The sequence below is a fragment of the Camarhynchus parvulus genome, chromosome 27, assembly GCF_901933205.1.
Source record: "Camarhynchus parvulus chromosome 27, STF_HiC, whole genome shotgun sequence".
NCBI classification, from domain to species: Eukaryota; Metazoa; Chordata; class Aves; order Passeriformes; family Thraupidae; genus Camarhynchus; species Camarhynchus parvulus.
The window spans coordinates 3348110-3366717 of NC_044597.1; the positions used below are offsets into that span (position 1 = coordinate 3348110).

At 44.2% G+C, this 18608-nt stretch overlaps 1 protein-coding gene across 4 annotated transcripts; it reads left to right on the forward strand.

The window, feature by feature from the left end:
* Positions 1 to 879: 879 nt before the first annotated feature.
* Positions 880 to 16828, forward strand: SMARCE1 (SWI/SNF related, matrix associated, actin dependent regulator of chromatin, subfamily e, member 1). Of its 4 annotated transcripts, none has more exons than XM_030966237.1 (11): positions 880 to 1353; positions 2090 to 2140; positions 2653 to 2696; positions 5590 to 5694; positions 7943 to 8023; positions 9132 to 9263; positions 10766 to 10937; positions 12573 to 12745; positions 13747 to 13848; positions 14367 to 14577; positions 15290 to 16828. In XM_030966237.1, exons 2-11 carry the CDS (start codon positions 2134 to 2136, stop codon positions 15496 to 15498), a joined length of 1236 nt encoding a protein of 411 aa, XP_030822097.1. In that variant the 5' UTR covers positions 880 to 1353; positions 2090 to 2133; the 3' UTR covers positions 15499 to 16828. The 4 variants fall into 4 exon arrangements, with proteins under 4 accessions (XP_030822097.1, XP_030822098.1, XP_030822095.1 ...); XM_030966235.1 differs by having other exon boundaries at positions 886 to 1353; positions 15287 to 16828; XM_030966236.1 differs by lacking the exon at positions 880 to 1353 and adding an exon at positions 1379 to 1672 and having other exon boundaries at positions 15287 to 16828.
* Positions 16829 to 18608: the final 1780 nt, after the last annotated feature.

The window sequence follows — 18608 nt, forward strand, 5'->3', positions numbered from 1 at the left end:
CAGATCCACCCAAATTCTCCCTGATGAATGTCTAGAAATACATCCTATTGGCCACGGGAGAGCATTTCAATGCCAAACATTCCATTTCAACGTCAAACACTCAACATGAAACTTTCTATTTCAAGTTTCACTGACAACATTTTCATATTTAATTCAGTCACCTTGATAATTTGCAGTGTAAAAGGCTCTTAAAGTTGAATACTGCGGTATGGAACTCTCCATCCTCCTCACACCCTCAGAGCCACACCCTTCACCTTGGTTCGGTATTTCTGAGGGTTTTACCTATGTGTGATAACTTTGCTGATTTCTGCAAGAAATTGTGGACAACTCCACTGCTCCCAGACTACTGGGTAATTTATAATCCTGTCTGATTCAGCAGCAGAGTGTTTTGAGTTGGTCAGGCTGATTTAGTTAACAATTATCATACATTATATTACCCGGGGTCCATCTCGCTGCCTTCACAGCCGTCTCTAACGCCATCCCCTTCCTCTGACCTTCTCCCACACACCGGCACCTTCCCGCTGCCCTCAGAGCTCATCCTGCTCCACTCAACCGCCTCTGGAAGCGCTGCCATCCCAAACAGTCTTTTCGGCACCACACTCTGCACAGACCAGGACCCCGCAGCACTGACAGACGGTTCACCTGACTCCACCGCTGCTTTTTATGGGATATTACTCGGGCTCGGACACGACACCGCAGCGTTTTCCCTGGCCTCACAGCAGCCCGGGGACGGAGGCGCTTCAGGGATCGCCCACTGCTCGTGAGGGGAAAAAGGCGCCAAACGCTCCTGAGGGGCCGCGCGCAGCCCGTGAGGGGAAAAAGGCGCCAAACCCCCCTGAGGGGGCCGCGCGCAGCCCGTGAGGAGTGGGGAAAGACGCTAAAGCGCGGCGGGCACGAAGCGTCTGCAGGCCCTCCCTGCGCGCCCGTTCTGCGCCGCAGATTCGCCACCGGCAGCCAGCATACGGGGCACCGTGACCGGGATTCCCGGCGCGGGGCAAGGGGAAGAGCCGGGTGTTGGGCACTGCGGCTCTGGGGAGCCGCGGGAGCCCCTGTGATACCCCGCGAGGCAGCGCCTCCGTGCCGCTAATGGCGGGCGGGGCCACCGCTCTCGCGGCGCTCGGGTTGCATCCCGCAGATTCGCCACGGCCCCTGGAATCGCCGCCGTCCCGGAGGGTGCGAGGACAGCCTTGGCCCCTCGGTGGGTTGCGGGGTAACCGAACAGACCCCCCCATAGCGAGCAGGAGTCACCGGCGGGCCGGGGCCGGCGTGTCGAAAGTGCGGAGCGGAGCGCGCAGGCGCCGTTGCCGCCGCCCCGGCCCGTGGGAACAAAGGGAGCGCGGCCCCGCCGAGCGGGTGAGTCCGGGGGGCCCGGCGGGGCTGACCGGGGGGCTCGGGACGGCCCCGGCCCCTCTCCGGCAGCGCTGCGGGGCTCGGGAGGGCCCTCGGGCCCGGGGAGGGAGCGGTGGGGCCGAGGGAACCCCCGGTGGCCGCCTTGGGCCCGCTCAGGCTTCGCTCGATCTCCCCGAGCCAGCCCCGTGTGCGAGCCCGGAGCACGGCGTTAGTGGGGATTCTGAAGGAGGTCGCAGCTTCCCTGGCGTGATTTGAAGAGAAATGCCGAAAAACCACTTTGTTACAGCGCTGTGTGACGCGCTGCCGGGTTCGGTGTTAAAAGGTTAAGCCTTGCCTGTCAGACCTCATCTGCGGGGCTCGGTGGTTGTTTTATGTACCCTGTAAAGGAAATACATCATTTGGTCATTTATGTATTAATATCAGATTTCTAAAACAATGCGTGTAAAATAATGGGATATGTTCTTTTTATTCCTTACAGGATAAAATATATTTATTTAGACCCTTTCATATGAACATGACCTAAACCTGTGTGCTCTTGCACAGCTATTTAAGGCCAGATTCCTTGGAAAATCCATTATTTTTTCAAAGAGATAACACTTTCGTTTCTGAAATGCTTTTGTCTGTATTCCAGAACTGACGGACTTTGATAGTCTTTGGTATCGATAACAATTGAAGCTTCAACGATCTGGTGGGGGGAAAGGCACAACACTTACTAGCATGATCTTCTTTTGTCTTGCAGAAGTACAAATATAATGTCAGGTGGCTGAAAATTTGACTATCAAAATGTCAAGTAAGTTTTTTTAAAAGATTTTTCTTTATTTTACTTTGATGTTTTACAGATCTGGTTCCACAGTATCTGTTTGTGAGATGATGCCATTATTCCTGGCATTAAAAGAAATTAGCAAGTGTAGTGACTAAACTCTTGGCCTTAAATCCTGCTATGGCTGATTCCTGGCATATTGTTTTTGTAGGAAATGCACATATCACAGCTTCTGAATCCTGTTGGACTGCATTTTTGCTTTCCCTCCATGTAATTGGTGTGCATATAATTGAATTTTATTTTCTTCAGTCTTGTGCTTGAATAAAAGCCTGGGACAAGAGTAATGGGGGGATTTCAATTTTTCTTTCTTTTCTTTTTCTAGTGTTGCTTTTTGCTGTTCAGTGGCAAAACACAAAGTCTTTCAGAGCAGAATTTTCCTGTTTTTGTAAAATCACTTAAAAATATTGGCCATAGCAGATGCCTTAAGAATTCACTCAGATTTTCAAGGAAAAAAAAATGTGCTTACATTTCTGTCTTAACAGAAAGGCCATCCTATGCCCCACCTCCCACCCCAGCTCCTGCAACCGTAAGTATAGTGATTTTTCTCATTAACACAGAGCCTTTAGTAACTTCCCAGAACAATAATTACGGAGTTGCATCACCTTCCTATATGGGAAACGTAATGTCATACGAATTGTTAAAATTAATATAATTCTTTTGGGGGAAGTTTGGGAAAGAAGAGCTGAATAAACTTATTTTGCCTTTAAGGCTGGATCTCGCAGACACTGAATTTTCTGTGAGCAGTCACTTGTCTCAGATGACTCACCGTGGGTTGCAGCAGTACTGGAATAGTTAAGAATCAACTGATATATTTGGTTATAAAATGTCTTGCTCAGCCTGTACCCAAATCATGGGCAGACAGTGCATTTTTCCACGTTTCAGTTTACTGAGCTGCTTTTTTTTTCTTTGCATTTGAGTGGAATGCAGGATTATGAAATACCCTGTTATATTGGGTCAGAACAATGAAACAGTCCTGATGCCAGTCTTGCATTCCTTGAAATCACTGGTATTTTGGAGTCTAGGGCTTGGGCAATATTTTACTTTCTAGTAAAGTGGTGTGCCCTGACACTGAGGAAAACATGAACAGGAGTTTTGAATCCTGCCCAGTGACATTCCTGGATGTACAAAGGTGCTGCAGTACCAGTGTGCTGTGGGCAGGAACTGTTTGAAAGTAAATGCACATCTTTGGTCACATTTATGGATAGTTTGGGTTTTAGGACAAATCCTTTGTACAGAAGATTAAGCAAAGATTCTATAGTGATTTTTTTTTTTACCAAAGTGAATTGGAAAACTGTTACCCAGTAGTGTGTCCTTGATCTCTGCAGGATGGGAGTTAGAAGGAATGTGATCCTTCCAATTTTTTGTGCCATACTTTACAGGAAGGGGCTTGACAATTATATAATACATCAATACAAGTTATGTTTTTATAAGTTTACATAAATAAAACTTGATTTTCATAGTTTGCTCAGAGTTTTCATTTTGCACGCAGCAAAATAGATCTGTTAGAAGGAACATGATGGATCCACTCTGACCCCTGGATTCCTACATCGAGAGCTGTGCATACACATGTGGTTCCTTTGGGATATAGCATGGATACAGGTGTTTAATGGTTCATGTTGATGTGGTACAGTCCTTCAGAAGGATACATGAAGCAATGCCAGGACTGCAACTAGTGACATGCATTGCCTGTTTTACAAGCATCTTTTATTTTGTATTATATTTTATACAGTCCTTCACATGATGGTCTGTGCTCTGTTAATGCAAGTCACAAAGTAGCCAAATAACCTTGCTTGTTCTTCCACAGCCAGTTCCAGGTGCTGCAGTCAACAAAATCCCAGTAATTCTCAAAACTGCAGTACTGTACCCGAAATAAAAATTCTCCATGTGATGCAAGGTAGTTCCTGGTAACATTTAAATCCTGTCTTGCAGAAATAAAGAATTAAGCAGACGGAGATTACAATTGTCACCTGGTTTTATTGAAGAGGTGTAGTTCAACATATTCAAAGCCTGTTGTTATGGTAATACGAAAAACTGTACTAAAACAGTGCCTTATGATGTAGTGAATGTGTATGTCATGAGCCCAGGCATACAGATGAGCACATCAGCTGCTGGGACTGAGTTAAAAAGCTTGGCAATAAAACCTCTGTTGAAGATTGACTGTTAAAGGATAATTTTCCTCTGCACTTGTGTGTTTAGAAATAAACTCCTGCAGTGTGTCTGCATTGACTTGAAACCTTCCTAGTTACTTTAGTCAGCTCCTAAAACACTTCTATTCAGTGTTTGTACATGTCATGCTTTGGTTCTTAAGAGTCCTGAACCTACTTGTCAAATTTGTATAACTGTAATCTGGAACAAGTCCAGTCAGTGAATCTCTGAAAGACTTCTTGGAATGTTTATTAGGGCTGCTGGAGAGTGGGACACTGTGGGAATGACATTTAAATGTCCAGAAACTCTCCAGGCTCTTGTGAATCCTCATGGAATCATAGAACCACCACCACAGTCAGGACTTAATCACAATTACCATTAAATAGTTGATCTTTTTTTCCAACAAAATCTGACTGAGAAAGGGGGGGATAATGGAAAAAAGAAATTTATTTGAGGAGGGGAATACAGGTAACCTGATGAAACTTAAATGTCCATTGCTAAGTGAGAAGGGAATGAAAAGAAACAAGATTTTTTTTTTGCGTGACTGAAGTGAGAACAAATCAGTCCACTTTCATGAATGAATGAAGATGTATTGATTAATTTCTGACTTACCTTGGATTTGTTGATCTGTTCAGACTAGTTTAAAGTTTTTAACTTACAGGTTTTACTGCAGATGTAGAGTTCCTCAGCTCTGTCAGTCTACAGCCTGCCTTATAACAGAGAGATGTCTCTGGGAATTGTCTTCAGCCACTGGCAGTGGAGCACAAATGGTGCTTTGAGAGATTTCCTCCCCTGCTCTATTTGTTGGGAAGGCAGAATTCTGTGAAGAAAAGCGTGCAGGGATTTTCATTGGTGTAATAAATGTGGGTACTGGGGATTTCTGCCCCATCACTGGGTGCTGTGTTGCCCAACTTTCACCCATGGGAGAAAAGAGTCTTCTGAATTCCTTGGTGGCTTATGTTGGAAAACTCTTATTAGCCATGACCTGAATTTGCAGAGTACTTGTTTAAATGAGTTACACAGTTAATAGAAATAAAATCACCAATTTTCAGACATAAATTTGTAGTGACACATTTGCTCTAAAGTCCGGTTTCCTTACTAGGTTTATACTGGAGTAAGTTGTGTGTGTTGGGAAGACACCAACTGCTACACCTCATTGCTTGTTTGAATTCTGGTTGCTTTTGCATGCCATATTGCAGTTCATTTTCATTTCTGTGTTCTCCTCGTTTGAGCTCATTTCTCATTCGTGTTTTTGTCTCATTTGTTTCCATCAGCAAATGCCCAGCACCCCAGGGTTTGTGGGATACAATCCATACAGCCATCTGGCCTACAACAACTACAGGCTGGGAGGGAACCCGGGCACCAACAGCCGGGTCACGGTAGGAGAATCAACTATTACATCCTCCAGCAAACACCAGGAGCTGACCAGAAATGGCTTTAGGGTTAGGTTCTTCGGAGTCTTGGCTGCTGCCACTTCTTTATAGAAAAAAACCAAAACCAACTTCTGATTCTTATTCCTCACCTTCCCCCCCTTCCCCTTCACTCTGAAACCTTTTGCAGGAAAATGGGTTTTTACTCAGCAGGGAAAACTGGTAATGGTATATGATGCAGACATCCAAAAAGACAGACTTTGGTCTTCACCGACCACTGCATGTATAGGAAAAGCTTCTGTAGCTGGGTATGAATTTTTGGAGGGAGGGAACTGCTCTTTTTGCTGAGGTTCATTGGTACAAAAATAAGGAAGAACATTTTGCAAGCTGGAAATCCTTGATAGTCGTTGCATCATCCTGTTGAGCCATGCAAGAGGTACAGCCCTTTATTTTTCTTTCTAGTCTTAGTCTGGTAATTACTGCACAGTCCCAAGTTCAGTCATTATTTTTTCAACAAAAGTGTGATGTTGATAATAAAATAGAATCCCTTCAGCTCGTATATGTGTCAGTGTGTGGGAAATGGATGTTACATTCATTTTTCATGGAGTAAACAAAGTGAGATGGAGACAAGTGATGAGGGAGGTGACAGCTTCTTTCAAACATGAATCAAGTCCTAGCATTGTATGCAGTTAGGAAACAAAAATAGACAGTGAAAATATAACACTTAACACAACAGAAACAGAGTAAATCCCTGATACTTTCTTCAATATCTCATAACTTTAAGGTTTTTCCATGTAGAACTTTGTACCTCAAAACTTCTGATCAGTTTGGAAGGTGATACAAAGATTTCTCAAGGACCAAATACATGGTACTTTTTGAAAGTGTAGTCTTTTTTATGCTTCTCATATAAACCTTCTTTCAAATGAAGTTCATCCAATTTGTTAAAGCATTTACAGAAAGGATCTTCCCCTACAAGCTGGAATTGACTGTCCAAATGGATACTTTCCTTATACAAGACTAAGTCAGGTTTTGTCTGAGAACTTCCATTGTTTCTGTATGTCACAAGCATACACAGCCTGCTCTGCCATGCATATCCCAGTATATGGATGGTGTCTTTAAACCCCTCTTAATTTAAAAGCATTAAACAGTTTCCGTTAATGTTTTTCCAACCCATCTGTATGTGTATCTATGTATACATTTTGGTAATGCATATACCTCATGCACATTATTTATACACAGTTCTGTATGCATTGTTCATAGAGCTCCATAAATTCAGCAAACAAAACAAAACAAACAAAAAAAACTATCAAGAGGAAAACAGTATTGAACGTGAGCCTTCTGGGCTACACCCAAGTATTGATCTACAGGCCACAGCCCTGAAAGATCTTGAACCTGCTTTATATTTTCATTTAAATACTCCCACTTAATAAAACTCCTGGCATGTGGAAGTGCTGGAAGCATGGAGGGTTTCAGACCCTGCAGTTGACAGGGGGCTGTGATGCCATTGCACTGCTTTAGGAGCAAGCCCTGTCAGATGTTCTGTGGGTTGAGGGGATGCAAGGAGACCCAGCAGCAGCATTAAAGCTCAGTGGCCTTTTGTGTGGTGCCAGCACTGTGTCTGGCAGCATAAAGCCAAAGGAAGACATAGCACAGGAGCATGTTCCAGGCTAATTGGGACAATTCATTAGAGCTTGGCTACAAGTAGAGCACATATTTACCTTTTAGCTGCATAGAATTGTTTTCTTTTCATAAAGAGTCTGGAAATTGGCTCCAAATTACCACTGACGAATTTTACAGAAAAATAATTACTAAAATTATTTGATAATGTCTCTAAATTAATGTTTTTAAGCTTTCTTCATATCTTTTTAAACCTGTACAGTAGCCACATTAAATTTGTCAAAACAGATAAAATAAATTAGTCATCAGGAGTGAGAAAAAACAACCTGCTGGGATTAGTGTTTCCATGTCAGTTCCTAAGCTATGTAGTTCAGTTTTAAGAACATGGAACCCTTTTGAGGATTTATCTAGTTACTTCTCTGTAAACTTTCAGAGAAAAGGACAAACTTACATTGGAAATTATTCCTGTGAGGACCAACTCTAGCTAGTGCTTGTTCACTTACAGACTGGGTAATTTTTCTGGTGATGTTTGCTTCTCTTGGTGGGGGTGTGTGAATGCACAAGTGTTTTCCAAAACTAGTGCGTGTAGAAACTGTTCAGCGATCCCATTAACGAATGGATTTATCCGGTTCTTTTATAGGCTTCCTCTGGTATTACCATTCCAAAGCCCCCCAAACCCCCAGACAAGCCCCTGATGCCCTACATGAGGTACAGCCGGAAGGTGGGTATTACAGTGTCCATCAGTAATAAAGTCAGTGTTCGTTTGTGCTAACAATTAATTGCTATGATCTTAGTTTCAGCTTCTAAACGTTGACTCCTAACAGCCTGCGCTCTCTTAAGGGGATGTAAAGTACAGAGTCTGCCCTGCAGAACAAAGGCAGCAGTAGTCTGTTCACACAGTTGCCAATTTCTGGGGGGAAAATTGCTAAAATGCTAATTCCTACCACTGTCTGCTGACAAGGATCCACCCCGCCACATTCAGAAGTTCCTGTGACTTACTGACAGAACTTTTTTATATAAAGGAAATATTCCTTGCGTTTTCTGGGCTTGGTGCAGTGCTGTAGCTGGACTGAAGAGTAGCAATGAGTGGACTTTGCATGTTCTCCTTCACCACCCTAGCCCGTGGCAACGTTTGCTTCGCTATTCTGTGAACTGTTTGACAGAAAGTAGGAGAGAGACTCTTGTGGAGTCTGGAATCTGATGGGGCATGGGGAGGGCATGGCAGCCTGGCTGAAGCAGGTGAGCCAGAAGGAATTTCTTCCACTTCTGGTAAAGTATCTTTACCAGCATGTCTGTCTTAGGCCAAAAAACATCAACACACACACAAAAAAAAAAAAACAAAGTCAAGTGGCGCAGCAAGAAATTACACTGGCAGCTCTCCTTTTTTTTTCCCTATAAAGTTAGGAACCTTTTTGGTGGAGTCAGAACTTGTTGGAACTCAGATTGATCAGCAAGACTGAAATATTGTGAAATGTTACATTCTGATCTGAAAAGCTCAGTCTCTTTGTCATAATCTACTGCTGGATGTGTTTACTCAGTAGCATTTTTTTTCCCCGAGATGCAGCGATGTTCATTTAAGAAGAGAATTGAGAGGGTTAAAGGCAATATTCCCATGAGACCAAAGCCACTCAGCAATTGCCTGGTTCAGTAGCTGGCTTCCTACTGACTTCCTGCCCCAGAAAATAATCCAGATAGCTTAGCCAGACTCATTCCTAACTTTATCCTGTTTTTCATGGTGATTCCAGAAAGAACACTGAGATGACAATATAAAATGTTTAATTTGGAAGTATTTAGATATCATTAGTAAAGCTCCAGCTGTTTCTGTTAAGGTCTGGGACCAAGTGAAGGCGTCCAATCCTGATTTGAAGTTATGGGAAATTGGCAAGATTATTGGAGGAATGTGGCGAGATCTCACTGATGAAGAGAAGCAAGAGTATTTGAATGAATATGAAGCTGAAAAGGTAAATGGAAGAAATCTGGGATGTTTATTACAGCTGATTCTTCTAGGAACTGGTCTGAGAAGAAAAATTCATCTTCCCCATGCAGGGGTGTTTGAGGCATTCACGAGAGCCCTGTATGTAACTTAAATGGAAGTTTGTCCTGACACATCTCTTAGATTTTTTAAATAACTGTGCATCAACTGTGACTGGTCAGTTTTTAGACCTAATTCAAAATGAAGTATTTATAATTGAGTGTCGATTTTAACTGTGTAATGAATGGATTTGATTGTACAACATCAGTATTGAAAAGATTGTCTCAACACCAAAATCCTCTTTCAAAACTGGTGCTCTGCAACTACTGCTGTTGTCATGAACATGTTCCTAAGAGACTTCCAGTCACGTGGGGTTTGGTTTTCCTGGTGGAACTCCACGCTGTGGCATTAATGTTTTGTTTCTTAATATAAAATGCTACCACTTGTAGGGTTTTCTTGTGCTTTTGTTTTGGTTTTATTGATCTTAATGACAAGAGATGACAGCTGCCTCGTGTCTAGGTTGGTAAGTGTTGAGCACCTGTACAAGACTGTTCTTGTGATTCTCAGGTACAAAGGGAGAATTGTCCAGCTGATGGGTTGTGCTTACACGTGGCAGGCACCCGAGGCTCTGGCTACCTGGTCAAATCTCAGCTGGTTTTATTCCAAGGCAATAGAGAAGTACTGCAAAACTCAGTGCTCTTAGCTGAGAAAAAAAATAATCCAGGAATTCTATTTTTACCTTGGTAATGGTGTTTAGATTGTAAGCTCCTTGGGGCAGGGGCCAGCTGGTTTCTGTTGTGCCAAGGCAGAAGGATCCTGGTCCTGATCATTTACAAGTGTTTTAGGTACCTTTAACAATATCATAGATTATATCCATTTTTAAATTAGAAGTATCTCAAATCTCTGTACAAAATCTTAAAAATGAGATTAAAGAAAGCAATTCAAAGAGAAAAGGTATTTCAAAGTATTTGAAAATAGTGCTACTGTCCTGCTACCAGGAGGAGACAGGAGTCTGGCTGCAGCTTTCTGTGCCATCCCAGAGCAGGGATGGGTCAAAGAATGGACAAATCTTAAATGATTTTGGAAAGTGGTTCATGACATACTGGCATAAGGAAAGAGAAGAAATCAGAAATCACAGATTTAGTTAGAACTCCAGAGAATTACTAAGAATATTTTGTGTTTGCTAATTTCATCTTACCAGAACTTCTTCTTAAGTATTCTGAGGTGTTTGAATTTGAAATCTCAGAAAACAAAGCTATCATAATACTAAAAGGACCTAAGAACCAGCTGTGTTGTTAAAACACAAGTTATTATAGAAGTTCTAATTTGTAAAAAAGAAAGACTGAGAGAATCTGATCATTTGTATCTCAGCCAGACGATGCAGATTCAGCTTTGTCTGTGTAACCGCGCTGTCTGCGTTACACAGAGCGCAGTTGTGGCCGGGTGGGAATCACCCAGTGGTGCAATCAAACCGTGTTGGTCACCTTGCAGATCGAGTACAACGAGTCCATGAAGGCCTACCACAACTCCCCTGCCTACCTGGCCTACATCAACGCCAAGAGCCGCGCCGAGGCGGCGCTGGAAGAGGAGAGCCGGCAGCGGCAGTCGCGCATGGAGAAGGGGGAGCCCTACATGAGCATCCAGCCCGCGGAGGATCCCGATGGTAAGGAGCTGGTGTGCACTCCCAGTGGGACACTCATGGCAGGACAGGCCTTGGAGATACAGAAAACCGCCTGTGTGCACCTTCTGCAGCGCTTCACGTGGCTTCGTTTCTGCTTTGGTGCTTTCATGCCAGTTTTCATTACCGCGTTTTATTCCATACAGCTGACTTTGTTCCCAAAAGTAAGGTGGCACCCGTGGCAAAAGTTATTCCAACCCTTCTTAATTAAGTGTGAAGTAATGCTGAATAGTTCAAACCAGATCAGTCTGCTTACTGCTCCATAATGGCTTTAGCACATGCTTTAGAAAAGGCTTAGATGCCTGATTTAATCCGCCTTGAATGGAATGTTGTGCTTTATTACCAGAAGCACATAAATCTGACAGGCAGAGTTCTGGTGTGATTAAGAGCACCTGAACTTTGAATATGTTCAACAACTGTCATTTGAGATTGTTTGGCGAGTGAGGTGCCCTTGCTGCTGACAAGTTGATGAGAAAATTCTGAAAGTTTATTTGACTGCGAGGAAATGCACCCCACCCAGTGGGAAAAGTCAGCCTCACACACCTCATGGCTGCTTTTAAATGCATCACCAAATACTTGTTGAAACCTGAGGGTGAAAAATGTGCTCAGTTACACCCTTTTTTTTCCTTCTCCCTTGTGAAAGCACACCCCTGAGATAAATCTCATAGCAAACAGCACTTTCCCCTGTGTGAGGTAATTGCAACATTTATGTAAATACGTTTCATGCTGGAATAACTGGAACCTGGGGACTTGAGATTCTGTTCTGTGCCACCAGTGCAAAGTAGACTTGGACAGGACCAGCCATTGCCTCTTTTTTTGCTTTGTTTGATCAGATACCTAAATGAGATACAATATACACTTGGAAATAAACTTTCATTTAACTGGTTCTCTTCTTTAGTAATATCTCCTGGCATGGTCTTCAGCTTCTTAAGATTTCTGTGAATAGCTGGGATAGTCATCTCCAATAGGAATATTAATGTAAAACAAAATTAGCCCTCTGGACTTTTCTATGTGGCATTGTTCTGGGAGATAATTCATACTTGTTGTTGAACTGGTTTCTCTTTAGAGAAATGCACTTGCTAATAAATAATCAAATTCTTTTAATACATGACTGTGAAGTTTCAGTGATGAGTAAATGTGTCTCACTGCTTCATGCTTTCAGTCCTCAGTATTTTAAAAAATAAATGGTTTTGATCTGTGCTACAAAGGTTATTTATAGAGGAGTCACTATCCTGCTGGCATTTTGTTCTGGAAACATGATTAATCAGGAATGGCTCTTTTATTTGGTGTATTAATAGTCCCTCTTACTGTGGAAGTGTGGAAAGCAACAGTGAATAACTAGGTCGGTCCCAATTTCAGCTGTGGGAAATGCATGTGAAATCAGCTGTTAGAGCTGTGCCAGGTGAATGCTGCCCTGGCCACACTTTGTCTCGTTTTGAAATTCCCCGATGCTCTGTGTGTGTTACTGTGAACTTTGTGACATGAGAACTACTGCCGTTAGGGCTCATATTTTAGTTTTTGTGAGTGATAGTGTGGGTACAGAGTGGATAATGTGGGTACATTAGACTCAGCTCTCATTTTGTGGGATCAAAGCAGTTTCCCCTCAACCTCCTGTTGCAGATTACGATGATGGGTTCTCCATGAAGCACACGGCCACGGCTCGGTTCCAGAGGAACCACCGGCTCATCAGCGAGATCCTGAGCGAGAGCGTGGTGCCCGACGTCCGCTCCGTGGTCACCACAGCCAGAATGCAAGTCCTGAAACGCCAGGTTCAGTCCTTGATGGTTCATCAGGTAAAAATAAAGGATGCAAATGCAGCTAAAACATAGTGGGGTTGGGCTGGACTCCAATTCTTTGGATCATTCAATCACCTACATGACTGTTCTTGCTGGGTGTCAATGTTCTGTGTGTTCCAGGAGCTAATCCCAGGGATTTCTTGGGAGCTGCAGAACATGAGACTTCACCTTCTGTGCTGTTTTGTTCTTTGTGTTTTGTCCTAAGTGTTAGTTCCATAGTTATTCATTATTACACACAACCCCATGTATGCAGTTTTTAAAGTCTGCTGGTTAATTAGTACTAGTAGTGTTGTGATTTCGGGTACCTGATGACTCATCTTGTTTGTAATGATTCTTTTTATGAAGTAAATTGTCCCTATTCTAACGTTTTTCACTGAAAGTTAAATTTATACAAAATATATGGCGAAGTCACACTTTCGTGTTTGACCCAGCTTTGGGCACATGCCTGTGTTTTCCAAACACTTATGTTACCAAAATAACCCTTTCAGCATGGTCAGTGTGTGTAGGGGTGAAGCAAGACCAGAATTAGGTAGAGATTTCTTGGGTTTTTTTAATTACAGAAGATTAAGAGGGTGGAGGGGATGGTTGTCCTTCTTTCCTGTGAATTGTGGTCTTTCTGTGTTAGAGACTGCAATTGATGTAGAGAGTGTGTCTATACCTGTGAGCTGTGTATATACAGACCTGTGGGATATGTATACACAGACCTGGGGGTGCAGAATAGGAAAGAAAATGTGTAGATTTGATGCTGGAAGCTTCACCTCAGGTGCACAATGCTTCATTTACAATATGTTTGAACTGCTGCACAGACCCACGTACTGTTCCTACTTTTCAGTATGAACTTCTGAGCTAGTGGGTATCAGAGGCAGGCAGAAGGATGTTTGCATATTAGACCCGTATTTAAAAATAAACCCATATGAAAATTTGTATGCTTAGCTGTACCTTTGCCCAGTTTTTAGGTGACTGCACAATGAGGTTCTTGCTGTTTGTTTCACTTCCAGCGTAAGCTCGAAGCTGAGCTGCTGCAAATTGAGGAGCGCCACCAGGAAAAGAAGAGGAAGTTTCTGGAAAGCACAGACTCTTTCAACAACGAGCTTAAAAGGGTACTGCTCATTTTTCTCACTTACTCTGAGGAAGCTGCTGGTTCCACAGTGGTACAAGTGCTTCAGTTCTCTGTTCAGTTCTGAGCAATTGCCCAGCTGCTGGGACAGTGCCCTGGCGTGGGTGGTAAAAAACACAGGATGATTTCCTGCTCTTTCAGTGACCTTTAGGGCCAGTACAGTTTAGAAGTGCCTCCAGGCTGGGCTGGGTGAATTCACTCAGAGCAGCTGGAGGAAGGTGGCCTGAAGCCACTGTGGAGGGCACACTGCTCTCCTTGGCTGCACTCAAATAACAAGTTTTTGGTTGCTTATTTATTCCCTCTCCCTTTTTTTTTCTTAATATGCCTGTATCTCCCTCCCTAGTTACTTCCAGTGTAAACATTGTAAAATCAAAAGGACTGTGCAGTGTGTAGAAATAATGAAGTCATCATTGGGGTTTACTGATTATTTATTTCTCAGGGTAACTGCCGTAGTAAAAGAGCTAAAGTTTTCTTTTGTTTTGCTTTGTTTTTAATTGCTAGTTATGCAGTTTGAAGGTGGAAGTGGATATGGAAAAAATTGCAGCTGAAATTGCTCAAGCTGAGGAACAGGCTCGCAAGAGACAGGAGGAAAGGGAAAAGGAAGCAGCTGAGCAAGCTGAGCGCAGTCAGAATAGCCTGGCAGCTGAGGAGGAGCAAGCAGCCAGTAAGGGGGAGGAGAAGAAAGAAGAGGAGAGCACTCCAATGGAGACAGGTAACTGCATCTGAACATCTGCAGAGTCCTCCAAGGATCAACATTAAAGGGTCTCTGAGGAGAGCAGTTCACTGCATCTTGGTGAACACAGGCATTTGCTTGCTTCTCATTAAATTACTCATTTTTAAAAGAGGAGAAGATCCCACAGAGCTCTGTGTCTTGCTTTGTGTGTGATGTACCCAGGGGAAAACATAGTAAACCTGAAGTTAGACAGCTTAACTGGGAGCAGCTGGGAGTGTTTCCTTGTCCCAGTGTCATTGTCCAGCCAGGATGATGCAGCAGCAATGCTTCCTATGCAGCTCTCAGGCAAATTTTCCAGTTGCTTTATGCTCTGGACAGTGGCAATAAGAAATGCTGCTGGATTCAGGAGTCCCAGTGACTAGTGCATCAGTGAGTCACTGCTGCAGGAGCATAAAGAAAGAGGGGCCAAGAAGTTTGAATTCCAGTGCTTCTGCTTTAACAAGGAGCATGGCTTTCTTATGGCTGGAATTCTAAAGTCAGGCAGCTGTGGCTGCCATCAGAATGTGTGGCAGGACCATATGTGTCCTCAGCAGTGAAAGATCCCTGAGTTGTGCCTGTCCCTGCATGTTCTAGGTGACTGCTATGGAATACTCGGATTTATCATAGCTTCTGTTTCTTCCTAAATCCTAATTGCACAATCTAAATAAATACTGACATGTAAATGACACTTAGAAATACATTTTTCCAGAAGAGCCTCACCCAGAAGAGAGCACAGACAACCAGCAGAACGGTGAAGAAGGAACCTCCACCCCAGAGGACAAGGAGAGTGGGCAGGAAGGGGTGGACAGCACAGCTGAGGAGGGAACCAGCGACAGCAACACCGGCTCAGAGAGCAACAGCGCCACCGTGGAGGAGCCGCCCGCAGACCCCATCGCCGAGGAGGGCGAGAAGAAAGAATAATCAGTGACTCAGTTCCTGTGTCTCTGTAATGAAGTACTGTTTGATTTCAGAGCGTGCTCTGCGGCTGTTGTACCTTCCCTGCCTCTGTCACTTGTCTCCAAAGGATGCCAGGGCTTAGTGACATGCCAGGTTATCAGTGTAGCAATGTGAAGGGGCCTGGAGAGGTACAGGGTGTCCTGCAGCAGGCAGAAAAGGAACCTCATGTGTCTAAACACAGCTGTTACAGTGTGGAGAGGTGCTTATATCACTTGTATTTCTTCCCTAGAAAGACTAGAAACCACTGGTTTTGGTTTCTAGATGAGAAATCAGGCCTTTTGCCTTTCTTCTGGTGCCATGGACACTCTGGCACTTTTCCCCAAAGGCCCTTCCTGCCCCTTTGTGGCACAGGTGTCTCACCTGTGCTGCAGTCCTGGCCTGACTGTGTGAGGGACCTGCTCCTGGCAGTAGCACTGGCTTTCTGGAGAGGCTAGAATGTGGCTGAAGCATTCAGACCTCTTCTTACTATGGAGCAAAGACTTTATGTCTCCCCAGGGTGTCCCCTGGAACCTCTCCTTCCCTAACAACTCCAAAAGTCCCCTGTGTCCCACAGCTGTGCTGCCTGTCAACAAGGGCAATTTCTGCTGCAGCCTCCCCAGTCCATGCTTTTAAAGAAAGCTCTCAATCCTCAGGAGCAGCTCCAGAGTGAGTCTGAAAGTCTGGGGTTTTGGGGGTTTTTGGTGTAACTTGTTTTTCTAGAGTAGCTGCTCTGCTGTGGTGGAAACTTGCTCATGGTCTGTGTGTGGCACGTCAGGAGATCCAGTTCCAAAGGGTTCAGTGTAGTCTTGCAGGAAATGACACATCGTGAGGGATTTTTTTTTCTGTGGTGCAGGATTCTTTTCAACAAGCCTTTGCTTTTCTTTCCCAATTAACTCCTTTATTTGCTACCAAGAGACCCTGGTGTGGCCTCAGCCAGAGACCTGGCACAGAACAGAGCAGGAGAGCGTTTAGACACGCACATGTTCTCTGAGCAGACAGTCACTGATATGGCACAAATGGTAAAAAATAGTAGTTTTGCTTGTCATGAGCTTTCAGAACCTCTGGAGACTCTACAAATGTACTGAAAAGGCCATTATTTGCCCTATATAAGCAAAACCCCAAAAATAAATACACTGAATTGTGGCAACAGCCATGGGCCACTTCTTGACTTAACAACTGAGGGAACACATAATGTTTCAATGAACTGATGTGTATTTGCAGAGCAGTGGGTCTATCAGATGGTGTTTTTTAAATCCTTTTTTTTTAATGGTTTCAAAATAATAAAATCCAACATGTTTGGTTTTTTTTAAACTCACAGTGGTCTGTTCTTGTCTTTTAAGGTGGTGCCAGTGTTTGGTTGAGATCTTTCATCAGCTGTTCTCCATCTCAAGCCAGAGGAAAATAAGCACACAGGCTTTTATTTCTTACAAAGTACCAGCTGGTGGCTGGACTGGAGCCCCCCTCCCTCCCCCAGCTCTGTGGGGCCCAGGTGGGGTTCCACACCTGAGCTGCTGCAAACCCTTGTTGTGCAACAGCTTTTATCTGCAGCAGGCCTGGCTTCTGTAGGCCGGGGATGCTTTTCATCTGCTCCAAATTCTCAAGGTGTATGTAAATAACTAATTATTGGCAAAGACGGGTGTGTGCAGCTCAGGGTGTGGATGTGAAGGAGTGGGTGTTGTCTTCACGAGTGAAATAACTTGTCCAAGCACATGAGAACGTGAAGGAATGCCCATGGGCAGCGCTGGAGCACTGACCAGCCCCAGAGTGCCTGGCAGAGGTTCCTGCAAGGGACAGGAGCATCAGGGACCCAGCAAAGGAGAGGGACAGGCCTCAGGAAATACCTGGGTCCTGCAGCAGCCCTTCCTCAGAGCAACCTGGAGCTCCTGATGAGCCCTGTGTTCTACGGTCCTCAGTGGGATGTTCTTGACAGACCCTGTGGCCACCTGCAGGTCCCCAGCAGGGCCAGGAACCCTTCCTCCCATGAGGAAGAGCCCTCATGCTTTGCTGCTGGAGTGCTCTGTTTCCTGGGTGCCCTGTCTGGCAGGAGATGGGTGCAGGCTGGGGGTCTGAGGTGCAGCCATCCCCCATGGGGTGCTGAGAGCTGGTGAGTCCCTCACACCCCCAGGGCGCCGAAGCAAAAAGGCAAATCCAAGCTTTGCATCATGCGAGGGAGTTGTTTTCTTCGGTTTGTTTTTCTCTTCAAGAAAAACCAGGGGTTTTCAAGTCTGACTCAGGCATTGTGACCTCTGACATCACCATGGTGCTGTGCTGCTTCTGGTTTGCTCTGCAGGCAAAGGTTCTCGTCTCTGTTGGGTTGTTGTCAAAAATATGCTTTTATCTCACCACAAAAACACACTCAGTAAAAGTTATTAAGAAGCCTGGGTTAAAAAAAGAACTGATCTCGAAGTTTTTTTTGTTGGTTTGGGGATTTGTTGGTGGTGGTTTTTTTGCATTTATGTAGTTATTAGATTTTATCACCCCAAAAACCTTCTAACCTACAAAGCTGGTACAGTAACGGGTACATAGCAAAAAGCAGGCCCAAAGGGTAGGTTTTGAAAGGGATTTAGATGTTAAAATATGAACCAGGCACCTTGTGAGGTTGTTCAGAAATTATTCACCAGGTAAAGTGAACTCAGAGCCCAGGCCTCTGAGAGCTTCATGCACTCAAATCCCTTCCAAACCCCTCACCTACACACAGGACTGAGCTTGGCTTCCCAGAAAGAAAGAAGCCTCATGTGCAGTAGCTGAACTTTCAAAGAAGGAAAAAAGACTGACAGAGAAACAAACAAGGTTGTTTTGTTTTGTTTTTTTTTTAATGGTAAGAAATCACCTGTGTATAACCTGGACAAGTCTTGCCAAGTTGCTCTGCCTGGAGCCAAACGAGCTGCAGACACTGCTCACAAGAGAGGATTATGCTGGTGACAGAAAGAAATAAAACAGATTAAAGGAGCTTTTACAGGAATAAAATATCAAAGCAAATTCCAAACCCTGGCACAAAGGGGCAGTTCATGTGTGTCAGGGAAGCAGAGCCTGTTCAGAGCCTTGTGCTGCAGCAGAGAGCAGAGAGCCTGACCCTGACCTTGGGAGGCTTGGGG

What these genes read in the sequence shown, in the direction of transcription:
- SMARCE1 (XM_030966235.1), top strand. An exon ending in AGTCCTTGATGGTTCATCAG is followed by an intron (nt 12,746 to 13,746) that starts GTAAAAATAAAG and finishes TTTCACTTCCAG; the next exon opens with CGTAAGCTCGAAGCTGAGCT. An exon ending in GAGCACTCCAATGGAGACAG is followed by an intron (nt 14,578 to 15,286) that starts GTAACTGCATCT and finishes ACATTTTTCCAG; the next exon opens with AAGAGCCTCACCCAGAAGAG.